General features: G+C 34.7%; 1 protein-coding gene across 1 annotated transcript; it reads right to left on the reverse strand.

Annotated features, from left to right (window-relative positions):
- Nucleotides 1-1,993: 1,993 nt before the first annotated feature.
- LOC120212285 lies at nt 1,994-10,221 on the reverse strand. Its single transcript, XM_039210649.1, has 14 exons — nt 9,709-10,221; nt 9,439-9,532; nt 8,785-8,971; nt 8,430-8,688; nt 6,728-6,940; nt 6,563-6,649; nt 6,337-6,471; nt 5,696-5,809; nt 5,283-5,530; nt 5,079-5,159; nt 4,486-4,717; nt 3,388-3,486; nt 3,110-3,295; nt 1,994-2,435 (listed from the first exon to the last, which is right to left on the reverse strand). The coding sequence occupies exons 1-14, from the start codon at nt 10,051-10,053 to the stop codon at nt 2,331-2,333; spliced, it is 2,385 nt and encodes a 794-aa protein (XP_039066580.1). The 5' UTR covers nt 10,054-10,221; the 3' UTR covers nt 1,994-2,330.
- Nucleotides 10,222-21,070: the final 10,849 nt, after the last annotated feature.

A 21,070-nucleotide genomic window follows, 5' to 3' on the forward strand; every position in this document is an offset into this window, starting at 1 on the left:
TTTATGTTTTGATATCATATGAATTTATTTATTATTAGATAAGTCTTTAAATTAGTCTTTAAACATTGTTAGAATATTTTGATACCAATCATAAGTTAAAAAATATTAATGATAAATTGAATGGATAAATTTTGTTATTGAGTCTAACTGTGTATGCTTAATAAATTATATATTAAAAAATAGTAAGCATAAATTATTACGATATCATTATAATAAAATGGAGAAAAATCATAAATGGTTGATTGAAAAATTGTGATATATAATATAAATACATGTATAGGATTGATTCTAATAAAAACTTGGTATTTTGAAGGTGTTTAGTGCATCAACTCTTTTTCCTTGACACATATTTGATGCATCGTTCATTTTCTACGTTCGCTATTTCAATTTATAAATACTATGACATCATTAAGGATGGTCATGGATTGAGTTGGGTCGGGTTTTCGGTCAATTCGAATCAATTTGAAAATTTTATACACTTCACGAAAAACTCAACCCGAGTTTAGGCTAATTTCACAAGACCCGACCCAACTTTTGAGATAAAAGCCGATTCTGACTCTGACCCAACCCGAAATAATATAAAATTATTAATTTTATTCAATAAAATAGGGACTTAATTGAAAATAAATAATATAAAGATGAGTATTATTGTAATTATCCCAAAATATATAAGATATAATTATATTATTTTTCATGTCGAGTTTGATAGAATATTTTTTACCCTAAACCCGAACATGACACGACCCAAATGTATCCTCTAAAATATCCAACCCAACCTGATATGAACCCAAATTTTTTTAATAAAACCCGATCCAATCTGATTGGATCAAGTCGAAACCTATTGAGTTCGGATTTCATGCCCATCCCTAAAGAGGATGTCACTCTTTGTAGCTTAATGAAAAAGTTAAAAGTAAAATTTGATAATCTTATTAAGATATATTTTTTTTATTTATAATAGATGAAAAATCTTGATGATTTCTTCAAAGTTAATATATGAATGAAAAAAATAATACAATAATGCAACTAAAATATATTATAATCATTAAATATATTTAATTATACTCCCACAAATAAAAGAATGAGAAGAGATTGTTTAGCCATAATATTTAAGAATTTTAACTAGTTTTGAAGAATTATTGAAAAGTCAGACCTTTTTCTGCAATGTATTTTGTATTTTGATGTATGAAAGACACTAAAAGATGCATTTAATCGGTATCTCTTCAATGGGTGTCTTGGTTCCATGTACACGAATAGAATGAGTTAATTGCATTACATATCCTCAAAGAAGGACCATCATTTTAAATTGATTCTTAAACTTTAAAAATTTTCAATTTCATCCCTAACTATGACTTTAATTATGAATTAGTCCTCCAACTTTTAAAATTTTCAATTTCATCCCCAAACTATAGCCTTCATTCTAAATTGATCCCAAACTTTTTGAACATTTAATTTCATCCCAAACTGTGCATATATATTAATCATATCCCTTGTTAATAAAATCGTTAGGCCAATTTATATTATTATATGTTTGGAAAAAACAAAATTTAGATTAAACTATTGTTTATATTAATTAAATTATTTGGATAAATTTGGGGATGAAATTGGAATATTCAAAAGCTTGGAAAACCAATTTAGAAAGGTCATACTTTAGGGATGGAATTAGAATGTTCCAAAGTTTAAGGACTAATTTAAAATGTGAATCATAGTTTGGGGATGAAATTGGAATATTTAAAAGTTTAAGGACCAATTTAAAATGAGTTTTACAGTTTGGGGGCATATGATGCAATTAACTCCAATAGATTTGTATTGAGAATTTATGATTGGATAATTTCAGGAATTGCAGATAAAAGATAATCCTAAGCTCGAAGGATAAGAAAACTGAAAGAAGAACAATGCTTTTTTGTATCATTCTGCTATAATAAACAACCATTCATAACGTTTGTGTTTGACAATAATGAAGTTGACTTGCAAAAGGATGTAACAAAAAAGATGCAACTTCCACATCCACTCTTCTGCTAAACCAAACGTGTATGTTCCCATCCTCACTTCCCCAAACAATTTCTGTTCTTTTGTCACACAAAAACTGTAGCAGTCCATACATGAAAAAGAAAGCAAAAAAGAAAAGATTGTAACGAAAACCTGAATCTTGATGCCGCATCTTTCGGGTCACTGAATCTTGCATCACTAGGGGAATATCGCGGTGTATCCGGTGGCCCAGTTCTGCACACTTCCCTGAAACTCAAATCTTTGGTATATGCCAAGAATGTTGATTCATATACATTTGTTTTTGGCCAGTTCTTTGGTATATTACTTCAGTATAAAGCTGCTCTTCACTTGGTCTTCCTTATCAGACATTCTTGTGGCAATCCGTACTCCTTTTTAAGGTCTGCAAGTTGGAGCCTCCAAGGGTCATTATGTAACTTGTAGTGCAAAATCTGTTTTGACATGGAAGAAAAACAAGGTTACAATGATGTACATACATAAACAAAAAACATGAACATGTCGGTATGGATTGAATCATCTGAGTGCCGTTGAGAACCGAGTCCGTGAAGTGCAAACTGGGAGCATATTTAACACTTCAAAACATGCATGGAAAAAGAAAAGAATGCATCACGGGTTATTATATCTGGTTATTATTTAAACTTTCTACAGGAATCCACAACCATGTACAAAAGAGAAACCTTTTTCATCTTTTGAACTTTAATCGGAAAAAAGATACAGAATCTAATCCCTGTTTGTTTAGAAAGGAAATATAGTAGTTTTAAATGCAGAGGAAATAACATAATTAATTATATCTGGTGCCATCAAGGAGAAAATACTGAACTATCAGTCAGCTTAAAACGAAATACAAATTGAACCAACTCCTATTTTCCAGTTTTGAGGATACAAAACAAAATTTAACAAACAATTTGATAGATATTACTAAAAGCATATATGATTCTAAATTTTGCTCATATCATAACAATTTGTTCCTTGAAAAGCTCACATAAATGGAGCTTGTACATTGGTTGTATACTCGGATGTAATGCAATCCATAAGAATTAGCATCCACTTCGCAGTTATCATTGCATAAGATTGGGAAATAAAAGAAATACAGAAGGAACAATACCTGTAAAAAAGTTGTAAAGACATCATCTTCAGATTGTTGCAAGAATTGAACTGCCCAATCCTCCTCTAGGCCAAAACCAGTTTTTTGCCTCTCAGCTTCTAGCAAAATAGAATCGCGGTAGAGGAACCTCTGCCATATTTTCTGTACATTTTTCAACTTGAATTCTATTTCTGTTTCATTGATTTTCTGCAAGGATATAAATGGAACCAAATGATCAGCTAAAGAAACTTTGAACTCTCTGTTTTTCAGTTTATAAGAAAAGCCTACATAGACAATACCCGAAGAATCTTTATCAAATTTGGAATTTCATCCTCGCGTATTCTAACAGCAAAGCTTTCATAGTTGAGCATATTCTCGTAAGGTAGGAAGATCCCATCCTATACACGAGGAGATAACAAACAAATTAAATAACAAAAGGAAAAGGCAGGAAAAAAACCATGCAATTATTTTGAGAATGAAATATAGAAATTATAAAATCCAAGTTGTAGAAGAACCCTAGAACTTGAGGAGAAATCATTCAAGTGTATCTGCAACATGTTACGATCCCTTGAACTGGATTTAGTTATGCGTCTATCGAACAGCAACCAGATAAGGGTGCTAAATATAAAGTCCATAACCCAGTAAGCAAGAGATGTTAGCCACGTCAATTAGTCAGATACAAGTTTAATAATCAGAAGAAAGTTATAAATGCTCGTAGCAGATCATGGCCAATGTTTTCAGCACCATGCACATTTCTCCATCTGAAATTAGTCTTGGGAGAAGGATGCCTACCAAATGAACGATGCTGGATCATGAAAATCAATGTCCAATTTTAATTATCATGTTCAACTAAACAGTAAAATCATTGATCTCAGCAGATTAATTTAATTATTCATGAGTTGTCAGTCTGCATATTTGGCCAGGCCAAATTACTTCAACATCCATGTCTCCTTGACAGGACATCCACAAAAGCATTTGAGCCGCCACTTAGTGAAAAAGCTAACCAGTAGTGTCTAAAAATAGTTTATTTATGCAGTCTTTAAAAGATTACCCAGCCCAGAATCTAAAAAATAAAGCTCGTTTTGAATAAAGTTCTTTTCTCTAAATATTTGACTTAAGGAGCTAAATGTATTTTACAAGAGCACTCCACGGAACACCTTATGTTGCATGGGCAAATGGATTTTGAAATCTTTAACCAAATATTTTGAGGTGCAAATCAGAGAGATGAAGCCTAATCCCTGAAATGTGATAATTTCTTAAAATAAATTCAGAATGTCATTTGCTACTCTAACATAGGAAGTAAGCCAAGTGAATTACCAAAAAAAAAATGCTTCTCTAAACCCATAATCTCGAAAGAGCAGTAGCTATGTGAGGTGCAACATGCATTAATGTAGTACCTGAATAACCACAGGAATGCATCCTTGCAAAATACTATCTTCCATACGACCACTCCAACCATCTCCAGGCAACACACCACAGAAAGTAGAATTGGCTATATCCTCATGATAGTTTTCAGAACGAAGAGGAGTCACAATTACATCTTCTGCATACTGTTTCCCTAGTTTTCCCTCCTTGTTAGGGGTTGAACCAAATTCATCGGCCAGTCTCTGTCTGATCCCCATGCTATACCTGCATGAACACCATAAATCATCAATAGGTAATTTCCAGGATTTTAAATATACTAAATGCATATAGCTGCTACGTAATAACTGAAATCCAACCATTAAATGTTTTAGCTGACAGAATAAATCATGTTTCTTAATATTGACACCAAAGGTTCAAAGAGAGGACTCAAAATTTATTAAATATTCTCAGAAAAAAATAGGAAATAGCCCATTTTAGATCATGAAAATTTAAGAAATGGAAGAAAGAATTGCTAAGACATGAAAAAAGATGCCGATCTTGGGATCCTCTGAGAATATAGTCTATAATTCATTTAAATGGAACTTCCTTAATCAAATTTATCCATATGAAAATGTAGTCAACTTACGTAGCTTCTGGTCTCCCACTTGTGTAAGCTGGTCCTAGATTTCCATTGAAGAAAAAGAGCGTCTTCCGGTTCTCACGAGGCCTGAAATAAAAAGAGTTTTCTTTCCTTAGACCCGTGTAAAGGTGTTTCAAATTGAGAAACAAAAGTATTTTTTACATATATGATCAATAGGACACATAATATTGCAGTCAATAGGAAAAGTACCTAGACCATAATTTTGCACTTAAAGAAGTAACATCAGGGCGTTTCCAAGCAGGAAGCACAAGATCTTTTGCAGGATCGAAACAAGAATGGTTGCCTCTTCTATCAGATGGAATCTTGTCCCAGTTGTCAGCCCAGTAGGCTGTCGTTGAGTGGTTGTGCTTAGAATTCGTATTACCCCAGTGAACCAACATCATGCTATTCCATATCTCCTTGGGGGCATAGCAAGCACCTTCATCCCATGAAAATGACTACACTCAAATATAGAGGTGATGTGATTAGCATATAAGCTGCAAAATTCTACACAGAAAATGCAGAAAAATAGATATAGACACAAGCATCATACACAGAAAATCAGCTATCATTGTCTTAAAAATTCTATTTTTTGCATCAAATTTAACCATTTCATATCATACCCAAATATGATCTTTTCCTGCTGAACGATTCCAGTAAGGATATTTCTCAATAATTTGCTCATGTGCTTTCTTATAAAATTCCAGAGTGAGGGAACTCCTCAAGCCAGTATGGTTCTGAAATCACAGAGTAATAAGGACGTAAATACATGGAATCTGGGATCAAATGAAAATTAAATAAAGCCTTGGAGTTCATACATAAAACAAAAGAGCCACCCTTTGGTGGAGTTGAGAGATAATAAGAATACTATTTTTTGTGAAGTTAAGAGATAATACTGAATACTGATTTACAATTATCAGGTGATTGGCCCATAAATAATTCATTAGTCCAAAGGCATACCGCATATGTAAAATTTTTGTTAGAAGCAAATATAAGCTAAAAATCATCAGCAATGCTGCATAAAAGACTCAGACACTCAGTTCTGTCTCCATTTGCAAAAGTTCACTTACTTTAAAAATATATATTGGTAAAATGCTAGAGCAATCACATCGTAGTCTATAGTTTTAATTGACAATTCAATGAAAATACATTAAATAAAGCTCTCGCAGTGGAGAGCTATAGAGATTATACTAATCCATAATCCAATAATTTCTTTTTAACACAGTAGGACATATACTAAAATGTAACAACTTAATAAGTTTACCTCCAGGCTCAAATGGGGTGCATCATCAGCACGTGTTATAATGCAAGCATCCAGAACAGGAACGAAGAAAAAATCTGCTTCTTCACCATTTAATGTTCGGTGTGGACTGGCTAAAATACTCTCATAGATTGCCATCTGGAAATTTATAGAATCAAAGCAAATTCTAAGAAATTATTCAGGTTATAAGGTGCTATGCATTAATACTAGTTTGAACTTTGAACAATACCTGGGAGCCATATAACTGATCTGTCCACAATGTTGCATTCCTTTCATCATAGATTCTGTTCACACACTCAAACTTAAAATGCCGTCCCTAAAATTGCCAATCAAGTGAAAATTATAAGAATGTTGCTCTTGATAGTATCAGATACAAAATAATTCTCATTCTTACCTCAAGAAGCAAGCTGTTGAAGTCAGGAGGTAAATCATATACATAGATAAGTGGCCTTTTCTTTTCAACTGCAGCATTGAGATTGGCAAGTCTGCCTGTGCCTTCATTACTAGTAATATCAACATGAGCAGGTTTGAGCCACTTAGGCCACTCTCCAATTGCAGATACAACTGAAGGAATGCTGCAGTCTGTCCCATACCATCCATTGTTGCACTGAAAAAATAAATCTTGATTTAGATTTGAATAAAGGCAAGAAAGGCACAAGTTAAGCAAACATTTTACAGAATAAAGGGGAATTAACACAAATCAATTGTCTGAAGGTACAGAAATGTAAGGATTCTTAAAATCAAATCATTAATAAAATTGAATATGGAATGTTTATTCAACTAAAATTTTACTTCCGATGAGTAGTGAATGTAATCTCAACAGTCAAAAGCAGAAAAAAAAGACCAATAAAACTCCAAAATCATTCTAGGAATCAACTCATCACTAATGGAACAATTCTCATGAGGAAAATACACTTTTAAAACCACAAGGAAAAAATTTAACCTTTCCGAAGTCATTAGGGTCCATTTGGAGGGGTATTTTCAGGAGGGAAAATCATTTCAATGGAGATATTCAAAAGTCTGAAATCTAATTGCGTTGTTTGGCTAAAAGAGAAAGGAAGATTTCAAAATTTATGAGAAATTTGAAGATGGAACCTTAAGTGTCACAATCCCCTTGAAACCCACTTAAGGTGGTGGTTTTCCAAAATTCCTGCAAATCTCTCATAAACAATTCACCAGAAACCACAAAAAGCAGAAAATAATTTATTTTAACTATATAACATAATTCCAAATTACTAATAAAACATAAAAAAAAATTGTAAAAATCTAATGAAGCTCATGTTGAATTTTTATATTTTTCTTTTTCTTATGTTTATATCATTGTTCTTCTTTTATAGTAATTATTTTTCTTAGTCTCATCAAATTCCAGTAATCAAAATCTCTTCCTAAAAAATTTACCCAAAAAAATTATGTTGAATTTTTTTTATTGATGCATTTTAAAACGACTCCATTTCAAAAATCATTTTTTTTCTGACAATCATTTCAAAAATCTTCAAATTCCCATCGAAATGCACTGTAAAAGGAGTATATAGTTTGTCAAATTATGCTTAGAGCCAGAGTCCTATTGTTTAAAGTTTACTGTTTTTAGGAAGTCTCTTATGATTAGGGGTCCTAGTTATCTTTAGATAAGAGTTTTATCTACTGTAAGTCTTCTATTAGGAATTAATAACTAAGTGTATAAAATAAAGGGTTATGAACCCTATTTCGATTTGATCAGAAATGAGAATAGTTCAGTCTTTTTTTCCTTTTACTTTTTCCAGTTTTTCTCTATCTTCTGACATAGTCTATAGATTAATATGCCCTTCAATCTATTCCTAGAAATTCCACATCATTCAAAAGACACTTGTGAAGATTATTGCTTTTATAAGGTATGGTCCTTCCAAATCAAAGTAGTCCATTAATCTTCTTCTATTCTAAAATATGGTAGTGATTTGTTTATCCTCATCAATTATAGCTTATCACACAAACTCAAACACGTACATATATATATATCTTATAATGAATGTAGGTAGAAGGTAATTTGTACCATTTTTTCCTTTCAAAAGAAAATCAAGTTCCACAATTAATTTAGAAAAGAAGAAGTATAAAGCCATTACCTGGCAAAATCCACCACGACAATGGCCATGTCCAGAGCATTGGTTGATACAAACACTTTCAACGGGCACTTCACAAAAACGTCCCCAAAGTCCATCATATTTGCAATCACATTCCTCTTTAAAGAGCACTTTGGAATCATATGCAGCATCTGGGTCTACATTACACCATCCTGGTTTGCTCCCGTTTGTTGTAAAAATATTATCCAGGTCAGCTTTTGCCCAATCAGTCACTTTGACACCTTCGGGTTCAGTAGGTGAGCTGAAATAGAGGCAACACGAGGTGTGTGGCTCATGATGTTCACGATAGAAAACAAATACCAAGAAGCATAGAATTAGGAGTCTGACTATAGCTTACTTTACTTGAAACCCACATGTCTCTGCCACAGGACGGTTTGGATATTTTGTGCCTTCTCCACAAAAGCACATAGCTCGGGTAGTGTCACAATGAGCAGAACATATTGAAACAACCCATCTCCCATACGGTAGCTCTGGTGTATTAGGGTAATTGCAACTCAAATTTAGCCTTCCAGAGCAATCTTCTCCTGTTCCATCAGAGATGTTATTTAGCCATTGTCATGATTGCATATCATATTATTTTTGGATTTCTCTTTCAAGCTAAGACTTGAGAGTAAAATACAGCCATTTTTAACAACAGTTAAATTCTTTAGTGCTCCATAATCAATCTTAATTTGACAGTAACATTTAAATTGGTTATATTTCAAATTCCACTGTCTTTAATTCATCATCCTAGAGATGGACAAAACATACATTTCAACATATCCAACTATTAGATGGTGTCGTACACTCGTATGTCCATTTTTTTAGAAGCAAGGAACAGTGACTAATAGTCAATTGCATTTTATCATTTTATCAAGTCTGTAATAGTTGACTGCATTTTTATAAAGTTTATATGCAATCAATGTGTGCAATGGATAAGGCTGTGCTTGCGATGAAGGTTCTTATAGAACTTTTAACTGAAAAAAGTCAATGAAAGGAGGTAAGTACTGACCATTAAATCCATGGAAGCATCTACATTCCCCAAACTCATGATTGCAAACACCTTGACCACTGCAGTCATTTTTGCAGCGTCTACCACCTATTGTCTGCCCAAGGGAACATAATTATGTTGTGCAAATCAATATTATGCTGATTTAACATTAAATATGTCTAGATCCATGAAATTAAGACACATACAGAAAAGAGAGTGGTCAAGGAAGGAGTAGGGAGCTGCTCAGGGAGACAAGAAAGATGAATGATTATTAAGAATCATCATAATTACCTCAACAATGCGGGCTTCCGTAGCAATAGCATCACAACCAGAAAGCCAATGGCCGATCGCTGCCTTCCAAGGAGCATTACGATAAACAACTCCATTATGCAAGTCAGAAGGAAATCTGTGATCCAAATCAAGACCCTGTGGCTTATTTACCCAAAAATGATCAGCAGCCTGGTCAACTGATGTATTAACTGGAACACACTTGTACTGGACTTGCCGAGCACTGAAGTAATCAAAAGAAGGGGTGACAGGAAACAGGAATAGATGAACAACTGAAACTAGCACTATAATAGAAGCAATTGTAGCTACAAGAGACCATGAGCATTTCCACTTCTGAACAGAATACATTGTCTCTAGAAACTCTTCTACTGCAGTTGAGAAACAAATCAATGAATCTGTGAGCTTCAAATTAAAAATTGGTTGTTTCCTCACGCCTCACTCATGCAAGCGCCTATAGCATCAACCAGAAAGCAGTTTTAGAAAATAAGGGCAATAAGAAAATGCTTATTTGGAAACAAGTATTGGAGAGTAGATTTTGATTTGATTATTTTACAAATCATGAGGATGAATGAATTATTGGAGTTCCCTTTTTTATTTATGTATTACTAATTCAGCGCTCAATAGAAATCTAGAAAAGCCAAGAATTTTAAATGTAATCATAAAAAAATACTATGTTGAAAAGTACTACCAAAAAAATTCATTCTACAGTTATAAACCACAAAACCCTACTGCAATTTTCACCGATAAAAGCAAGCAGAAATTCATAATGCATACAACCTCCAAAATAACACTCAAAGTCCCCAACTCAAAACAAGCTAGGACTAATAATATATAGAATTAAAATCAGTAATTTTTCACCTTAACTGATAACAGGGCAATAATTCAGCATAATTGCCAGGAGAAAAGTTAAATTGTTTTGAACAAGGATTGAGCTTTGATAATCAGAAAGCAATGAACAGCCTTTAACCAGATCTGGGTTTGAAGAGTTTGACTAAAAATATCAATAATTTAACAGGCAATGGTATAAACACATGAGAAAGAGAATTTAATACTGCAGCAATTATTGAATTTTGTAAATTAATGATGATTCAGGACAGAGCTCACCAGTTGGCGCTTGTTCTGAAGATTCCCAGCAAACCCAGATTTTTTCTAACAGAGAAAGAAGAATTCAAACCACAAAATAATAATAAATAATAATAAATTTGAAGTTGAGGAGATTGGAGACGGTGCTCTAATTACAAAAACCACCAAAGACTCGTTCACGAAGTTTGAAAATGCTGACAGTTAAATTTACGAACTATTAAAGAATGGGTAAAATATGGCAGAGGTCATTGCATTACACTCAAATAATTGTTTTGGTCACTAAACTTTTAATATTTATAAAAACGGTCATTTCATTTATCGAATGATTACACTCTTTCATCACAATGTTCGCCGACCCTTATTCCCATATGTGATGGGGTAAGGGAGAGGTAGGATAGTAGGCTGCCCCTAACGCCAGGTTGAGAGCAGCTTCCGTAGGAGACCTCTAAATTATGAAATGCCTTGAGAATCATTATAAGTTTTTATAGCTTCACATTTACTAGAGTATCTGTACCTTTTGAATCCAGAGTATCTAATGAAATTAAACTTCTTCTAAAAAGTGAGAAAATCGAAACGTCAGTCGTCGTCGATCATTGTAAATGGTGGTCGTTTAGTCCTAGATTTTATGGGTCGCTTCGCTTGACCTCCTGAGTCTGAATCTGACCTCCATTTTTTCGGAACATGCTCTGAAGTCCATGAATATGAGATCAAAAATGAGGAAATTGAAATGTTTCAATCGAAATTTATGGGTTTTGGGACATTTTCTGGTGAAGCAACCACCATATCCAAACTCAATGTGTCAAAGAGAGTTTATCGCTATAATTTGAGATTAAACGATTGTCGATTCTGAAGATTGACGATGATGAGAAAGGGCAGTGATGATACTGCAAATGGTGGAGAAGTAAAAATATTATTTTGCTATTTATTTTAAATTATTTTTATATTTTAATAATAATAAAAAATATGACATCATAGAATAATAAAAAAAATAATATGTAGATAACAAAACATGAGTAATTCGAAAGTTCAATTGGTAAATTGGAAAATTTGAAAATATAGTGAATGAAATAGGAGAGAGGGTTAATTCAGTGAGGAATGTTGTCGTTTACCCTTATAATTTCTACAATTTTTGGGGTTTACTTTACAAATATAGGTTTTATAGTAATGTCGGGAGAGTGTTCTCGAATACACCAAATTTTTAGGATATATGAGATATCATGCATTTGTACTCATTGTGATATCTACGTTTATGATATATTATTGTGTTTCTTTCAAATTCGGAGGTCTTCTATGAAAGCTGCTCTCAACTTAGTGTTGAGTGCAACATACTATTTTACCTCCCCCTTACCCCATTACATATGGGAACAAGGGACAACCATTTTTCATATGTGAAAGTAAACTAAACCAAAACTTATTAAATTTCATCTCTTATATATGTCTTATTTATATATTAATCTCGGATTTTGTTTTCAACTTATAAATTTCTAACAGAAATATATGATAGCTTAAGTTTTGGATGACTAGTTGTTTTAACAGAATTAACTATTTCCATGTATATATATATATATATATATATATATATATATATATATATATATATAAAATTTATCATGTTGCTTAATGAAACTATTTATATATAAATAGGGTTAAATTCATATTACACCCCGAAACGGGTTCGCTTTAATCACTTTGGCCGTTTTATATAATTAATATACTATCTACTTTCTTTAAAAATAGGAAAATGTACAAAAATCTCCTTGAGATTTGATGAAAATTTCACTTATCCCTATAAATTTTAAAATAGAGAAAATAACCTCAGTGACAAAAAATGTCTTATAATATACGATTTTAACCAACTTTTTTTGGATTTGCCAAAATGACCAACTAAATCGCAATGCGATCGATAATTCGCAACGCGATCTCCGGTATCGCAAATCAGTTTCCAGATTCGCAATGCGATTCTGACTATCGCATTGCGATTTCCCAAATTCGCGTTGCGATTTTCCTAATTCGCAATGCGAATACGTAAATCGCAACGCGATTACGTAAATCGCAATGCGAATTAGGAAAATCGCAATGCGAATACGTAAATCGCAACGCGATTACATAAATCGCAATGCGAATTAGGAAAATCGTAACGCGAATACGTAAATCGCAATGCGAATCTGACTATCGCAATGCGATTTACATAGCGCCATTCGTATTAACGCGTATTTTTTTTTTCAAATTCCAAACACGAATTTCTTAGTAAATCAGAAACTGGACCGTCCACAGTATATCCCGTAATCGCAACTCATAACCTAAAACCTAAAATCACAACTCAGTCCCATCCCCATCTCTCACTCTCTACGGCGAAATCTGTCCCCATCTCCGAAGATTTCCGTCCCCGTCACCGGCGAAATCCCTCACAACCATTCACGGTCAGAAATCCCTCACAATCATTCAGAAATGGAAAATCAACCTCCGAGGGTTAGTTTTTTTAATTATTTTTATTTTGAAATTTTTGCATTATTTTAGGTTTTTCATATTGAAATTGATGATAAGTTTACTGGTAATTTCAATAATAGATTAACCATTTCACTTAGATTTCTTATTAAATTCATTCGATTGCTGCCAATACTGCTAAACTGTTTAGTCTTTAACACTGTGAAGTTAGTATTTGTCTTTGTTTTGTCTTTTGGTTGAAGTAATGCAGAAGAAGAATAGTTTCTAAACTTAAAATCGCAACATGAAAATGAAAATCGCAACACGAAAATGACTATCGCAACGAGAGAAATGAAAATCGCAACGCGAAATGAAAATTGCAACGAGATAATCGCAACGCGAAACCAAAATCGAATTGCGATTTTCATTTCGTGTTGCGATTCTCTCGTTGCGATTTTCATTTCGCGTTGCGATTCTCTCGTTGCGATAGTCATTTCCGCGTTGCGATTTTCATTCTCTCGTTGCGATTTTCATTTCAACCAAAAGACAAAACAGTGTTGCAAATTTTAGTTTCAAGAATAAACTACTATTTATGTTTATTGTTTTTGGTATATCTTCACAGTGTAGTTTTTGGTATATCTAACTTGGTATGATTATTGTTTTTGTAGAAATTTTTTTCGGGTTCATTGACATTAAGGAATAAAGTTAGCCTAGCCACTACAATTGCTTCGAAGCTTTCACCTGCACAAAGAAAATTGTTTGAGGAAACCTGCTTCGGGCCATGGCTGAGAGTACATCATCCGGGTGGAGATGCTAATTTGACCCATTTGTGGCTTCAGACCATGACTAGCGATCTACCCGACAGTATACAACGTGGTGAGGAAGAGATATTGTTTCATTTTCCACCGGCGTATACTTGTTTTGGGCGGAAGGAGTTCTACTTAATCACTGGTCTACGATTCGAACACGATGATGTAGGCCGGTACACTCGTCATATCACCCGCCCATCATGGTTATCCAGGGTTTTTCCTGATGAGTCAATAGAGAAGCTGAACTTACACGTCGACAACCTGAAGAAATTATTTAATAAGAAAGATGGTTTTACTCGGATGAATGACGTCGATGTTGTCCGAGTATGCCTTCTACTACTTTTGTATGACGGCTTTTTAGGTAGAGAGGCCAGACAACCTATTCCCCAGGAGCTAATATTATTGGTAGAGGACCTAAATGCATGGAATCTGTTTCCGTGGGGTTCATATATATGGAAAGCTACCTGGACTAAGTTGTCGTCTGCCTTTGAAGACCGCAAAAGTTTGCGTGGCGATGGGTCAAAATACACTTTGTCAGGCTTTGTTTGGGCCTTTAAGGTAAGAATTTCTATATAATGTTTTCAAAATTATAATTAATTATTTAACAATTACTAATGTTTGTTATTATATTGTTTGTAGATTTGGATATTCGAGGCTTTCCCCAGTATGCGGACATATGCATTAAAAGCTTCAAATGATATTCTTAGGGCTATTTCCTGGAAGAGGAAACGTTTGTTGGATTGGGAAGACTTAATACCATATGCGACAATAAATAATGTAAGTTAACACAAATACTATCATATATAAACAAGTTATTAATAGTAGACGTTTAACTTTGTTTGAGTTTTTATATTTTTAGGAGGCCAACACTCCATTAATGAGACTGACACCCACGGAGGCTGAGCTTGCCACTGATTGGTGGCAAGCTAGTTAGCGTTTTCTTGATGGCACGAATGATGAGCAACCTCCACTTCCTCCACTTCGAGAGCCATCACCTCACCCAGAGCCATCACCTGATCGACCCGACTATACACCTCTACAACGAGAGCCATCACCTATCCCTTCACATCATCGAGCCTCTTCTCCACCATCACCTCATGATAGGCAATCGGAAAAGATGCCACGACTTCTATCTCCCTGTTCTCCACCTCCACGGGATGAGTCAAGGGAGTTACGTGATGAGGTCAATGCCTTGCGTGAGGAGATCGGTACTCTACGCGATAACGATGGTGCATGGCGTGTGGAGGTGTCTACTTTACGTGGTGAGGTTGCCGCTCTACGTGAGATGGTAGTATCGTTGCAGAATGAGGTTCATACTCTACGCAACGAGGTAAGTTTAAGATTTTCCATATTTAACTTGATGATAAATTTACTCGTAATTTCACTTAGATTAACCATTTCACTTAGATTGCTTAGTAAATTTATTCGGTTGCTGCCAATACTGCTAAACTGTTTATTAACACTGTGAAGTTAGTATTTGTCTTTTGTTTTGTCTTTTGGTTGAAGTAAATTTATTCGGTTGCTGCCAATTCTGCTAAACTGTGTATTCTTTAACACTGTGAAGTTAGTATTTGTCTTTGTTTTGTCTTTTGGTTGAAAGTAAATTTGTTCGGTTGCTACCAATTCTGCTAAACTGTGTATTCTTTAACACTGTGAAGTTAGTATTTGTCTTTGTTTTGTCTTTTGGTTGAAAGTAAATTTGTTCGTTTGCTGCCAATTCTGTTAAACTGTGTATTCTTTAATACTCTGAAGTTAGTATTTGTCTTTGTTTTGTCTTTTGGTTGAAGTAATGCAATCCATTCAAGTTTCAATTTGCAGAAGAAGAAGAAATAGTTTATTCTTGAAACTATATTTTAGCAACACTGTTTTGTATTTTGGTTGAAACGAAAATCGCAACAAGAGAATGAAAATCGCAACGCGAAACGAAAATCGCAACGCGAAATGAAAATCGCAACGACAAAATCGTAACGCGAAACCAAAAATCGCAACGCGAAACTATAATCGCGTTGCGATTTTAATTTCGCATTGCGATTCTCTCGTTGCAATTTTTATTTCGAGATGTGATTTTAGTTTCGCGTTGCGATTTTCATTCTCTCGTTGCAATTTTCATTTCGCGTTGCGATAGCCATTTTTCACGTTGCGATTTTAAGTTCCAGAAACTATTCTTCTTCTGCAAATTGAAACTTGAATGAATTGCATTACTTCAACCAATAGACAAAGACAAATACTAAGTTGATAGTGTTGCAAGTTTGAAACATATTTTCCTTTGTTATCTGATGCATTTTGTGAACTATGATAGAATAATGACTTGGGTGAATTCAATGCAAGTTTGAAACATATTTGTCTTTGTTTTCACTGTTTAAATATCATGTCTGTTTATTTACTAATTTTTGTATTTAATTATTTAGCGGCCCGATAAGGTGGATGCTTTACGTCGGGTTTTTCTTGCACGACAGAGTTCACGCATCAGACGGCGTGCACGTGCTATTAAGTCTCCGTACACCCCAATAGTGCGAAGACACCGCAAGAAGAAGCCCGACTCGCCTGTCATCCCTCAAGAGTCCACTCCTATCGTTGAAGAGGCCCCTATCATTCCTCGAGAGTCCCCTCCCACCGTTCAAGAGGCCACTGTCATCGTTGAAGAGGTCCCTCCCACCATTCAAGAGCCCGATTCACATGGCGGCATATGTAAGATTCTTGAGAAACCCTCTGACGCGCCGGACATGATGGATGAGAGTTGGCTCTCGTATGAGTTATCGGCCAGTACCATACCGGTATATGAAGTGGAGAGGAGACAACTACCGGACACAATTCTGGATAACACCCTTTGGACTAAGACCGCAATTGATTTTTATCTACATGAGCGGAGCCAGGGGTGTTTCACTGACATATGCAAGCTCAACGATGATATCTATTTGTTGCTTGATCGGTCTTGGTGGGGCGTATTATTAGGGGTCGAAGACAATGGCTATTTCGATGGAGGGGTAAGTCTTATATTTTTCTTATATTTCAATTTGATTATTTTTTTTTAAATTTATGTAAGTTACTAATATATGTCTTTTTTTGTAAAACAGCATATCGATGCGTGGGTGTCACATATTCTAATAATTAGGAAACTTAAGGAAAATAAAAGAAATACACGATATACAATTATGCCGACGTCTTTTAACGCCGTTCACTTGAAGAATCAATGAGATGAATCATTTGCGTTGGGCAATGGACAAGCTAAACTTTATCCTGCATGGTGGGAGGTCGATAAGGTTAGTATTTATTTTAGATTGAGTTTAAAGGTATTCATAAATAAGTGCGCAAATGAATGAATTATTACTTATGATTGCAGGTGTTTATCCCTGTTTTGGAACGTAAACATTGGCTTCTCGTCGAGCTTCAGCTCCCATCCCTTAAGGCAATAGTATATGATAGCATGATAAATTACATATCATTGGCTGATTTAAGAGATATTATTAAGGGATGGAGCTCTCATTTGGCTAAATTCTTGGATGCGATAAATTATTGGACTCGTTCTGGAAACAAGAAGCCAAAGAAGCTCAATATTACAGTTAGCAGAGACGAGACCGCACCACAACAAACGAAAGGACCCAGAGGGGATTGTGGTCCTCTCGTATGCTTGGCGTTGGAGCGTTTGATCACAGGAAGTATAAAGTATCTACCTCCCACCGATAGAGATAGAGCTGCAGTAGGCTTGTGGTTTCGGCATTAAATGGCTAGATCGATATATACGAGACGCTGCCTAACTGCATCCACGTTATAAAAATGTCCATAAACAATTGGTAAGTTTATAGGCTTTTGGTTTGAAAATGTTTGGTTAAGTACCTAGAATTCAATAATTTGCTGTTTGTAGGTTTTAGATGTGTAGAAAGTGTTGTTTGAGCAAATGTTTGGTTTCTGCAGGTTAATCTCATAAGTGAGTTGCGTGAAAATGATGTATGGCTGCAAAAGTTGATTCAATAGTAGATGAGGAAATAAGAATTATTGCTTATTTTTTTATTGTTTAATTGATTTGTAAAAGATGATTTGTTTAATTGATGTGAACATAATTCTTATTTGTGCTTGTTTAATTGGTTGAAATGTAATGGTTGATTTTGTTAATTTCAATCTGCATTATGTTGAAGGCAAAAATGACTATCGCAATGCGAAATGAAAATCACAACGCGAAATGAAAATCGCAACGCGAAACTAAATTCGCGTTGCGATTTTCATTTCGCTTTGCGATTCCCTCGTTGCGATTTTCATTTCGCATTGCGATTCTCTCGTTGCGATTTTCATTTCGCATTGCGATTCTCTCGTTGCGATTTTCATTTCGCATTGCGATAGTCATTTTCGCGTTGCGATAGACATTAAGATGATTGCGAACGTCATTTCCGTGTTGCGATAGTCAAATGAATGCCTAATAAGTGATAACAACTGAACATATCATAGCAATTTTCAAACTCAAGTTACTAATACATGCCTAACTGAAAATGTTAAAATTTCATACATAAAATCCACATAATACAACGTTTACATTTAAAAATCACCTAAGTTAACAGTCTCAAAAGGTGAAGCCGGTTGTGATTGGGATTTTAAAGATGATTGCGATTTTGATTGCCTTTTGCTTGACACCATATGAGCTTTGGATTTTGATGAGGATCCATATTTTGGTAGAGGAAAAGATGATTGTGATGGCACTGGTGATCCACATGTCAACCTTGTATGACCACTTTCCTTGCACCGACTACATGTCGATCTCTTCTTCTCTTCACCCTTAGACGGTATACGATCGTGACTTTTTGGTCGGCCAGGTAGCCTTCTGTCCATGGCTGGTGGCAAAACTGTTTGTAAGTCATCTGGTATGTCCTACTCAAAAGGATGTGGAATAGGGTAGACAATCTCGCCATAAGTCTGTCGATATACTTCTGTAGTGTAGCAATCCATAGCGTATGCGCTTGAATCATCTTGGTTTAGATGAAGAGAAACTTTTATAACATGTCCACACGGATAACCAGATGTTTGCCATTTCATACAACTACACGTCTTTGCATTTAGATCGACAAGCCCATTTAAGTTATTATTCAGTACTTCAAACAAAGTGTTTGAACATGGTTCAACTCTCCATGATGTTGACTTCACAACACGTTTTGTTATCTTTTTTTCTGTCCATGGTGTAACACGATGTTCCAATGTTCTTGTAAATTTAAATAAATAATACTTAGTAAAATATATGATAAGTTACGAATTTAAAGAAATAATACCTGCATGGTTTCTTTTCTTGTAGTACCATTGTTGAATAGAGGCTCGAAAAAACTCCATTAACATAGTAATGGGTAATTTTCGGGAATGGCGACTTAGAGCGTTGATTGATTCTGCACTATTAGACGTCATGAAACCATATCTTGCTCCAAGTTGATGTACTCTTGACCATCTTTCAAACCCGACATCTTCTAGTGTTTGAGCACACTGAGGCAAAACACGTCTTAAACAATTTATATTCTTATTAAAATCCACTTCCCGATAAGCTTTTACAGCCTTCCAGTATGTCCATTTGTGATTTTTTATACCAGCAGACCTTGATTTTAGATTTCTATACAAATGAACACCACAAAGTCCATGAAAAGCATCTGGGAAACACCTTCTAACAGCGTTGTCAATTGAGTTTTCCCTATCGGATATGATTGTCAGATTGCTAATAGGACCTATGCAATCCCTAAGATGCCCCATAAACTATGTCCATGAATCAGAGGTTTCAGATTTTCCAACCCCGTAAGCTATTGGCAGTATCCCATTGTTAGCATCCATGGCTATTGCTAATAAGTTTACTACAAGGTATCGACCTTTTAAATGTGCTCCGTCAACTATAATAACTGGGCGCATGCAATTAATAAATGAACGAATCTACAAAATCATATACACAAGAAATATAATCATTTAAATGTGAAATGTATGTAACTAACAAAAATGAGTCAACAAAATTATATTGATTTACTAACCGCAGCACCAATGGCAATAAACAGCAACTCAAAGCGTCTATCTCTATCTGTTTTGATATGAGTTACCGACCCAGGATTTTTCAGCTTTAAATTGTGACAATAAGCCGGCAGTTGGGCAAACGATGCTTCTGGCAACCCCCTCAACAATTCCAAGGCATAACATTTGGCTCTCCAAGCTTGAGAATATGAGATACTAATCTTGAACCGAGCATTCATGTCAGTCATAATTTCATGTCCCCGATATACCCTACCATTCAAAAACATTAACTCAGCCAGAAAACCACCCAATACCTTTTTGTTTGCCTGTCTATGGTGAGGAAAAACTTGGGTTCTTGAACATGTATGTTTATCAATAAAAGTCCTAACTTGAAACATTTCGCAATCTTTTATCCTCTTTGCAATCATATGCCACATACAGTTTTTGTCAATCATACACCTTGTTTCGAAACGATCTTTGCTTGATTTGTTAACTTTTAGTTGATAGCCATCTTCCACACATTTCGTATACAAAGCTATCTTCAAGTCTTCCTTTGTATCAAAACAATCATATTTCTTGATACAAATAATTTTTGTGTGACAATCAACTGCTATCTTTACCAACTCTTCTTCCGGTATCTGAAGTAATTCTGGCATATTCCAGTTATACTCCCGTGGTATTTTCTTCGATGACTTTTCTTTGGGGATTTCTTCTTCTTCTTTTTCTTCTTCAGTGTTATATGAATTACAGAATGGATGTTCAACATGTTCATTTACAGTCGTAACTTCCTCCTCATTATCATCAACAACATCTTCCTCGGCAACGACTGTTTCATCATCAAAATTCGGGTATTGACCAATATCAAAATCATTACACGCAGGATCTGTTTCTTCTTCTGAAAAATCATCAAAATCCGAGTATTGACCAAGATCAAAGTCCGGGTATTGACCAAGATCAAATTTCGAATACTGACTAGTACTCACAATTTTTTTTGTTGGCTCATCATCGTCTAACTGGTTAATACGAAAACCGAAATTTGGTGCTAAAAGTTGATTGGGATTTGGATTAGGGAAAGGTTGTGGGTT

This window comes from Hibiscus syriacus, unplaced genomic scaffold, assembly GCF_006381635.1.
Source record: "Hibiscus syriacus cultivar Baekdansim isolate YM2019G1 unplaced genomic scaffold, ASM638163v2 tig00110009_pilon, whole genome shotgun sequence".
Taxonomy (NCBI): domain Eukaryota; kingdom Viridiplantae; phylum Streptophyta; class Magnoliopsida; order Malvales; family Malvaceae; genus Hibiscus; species Hibiscus syriacus.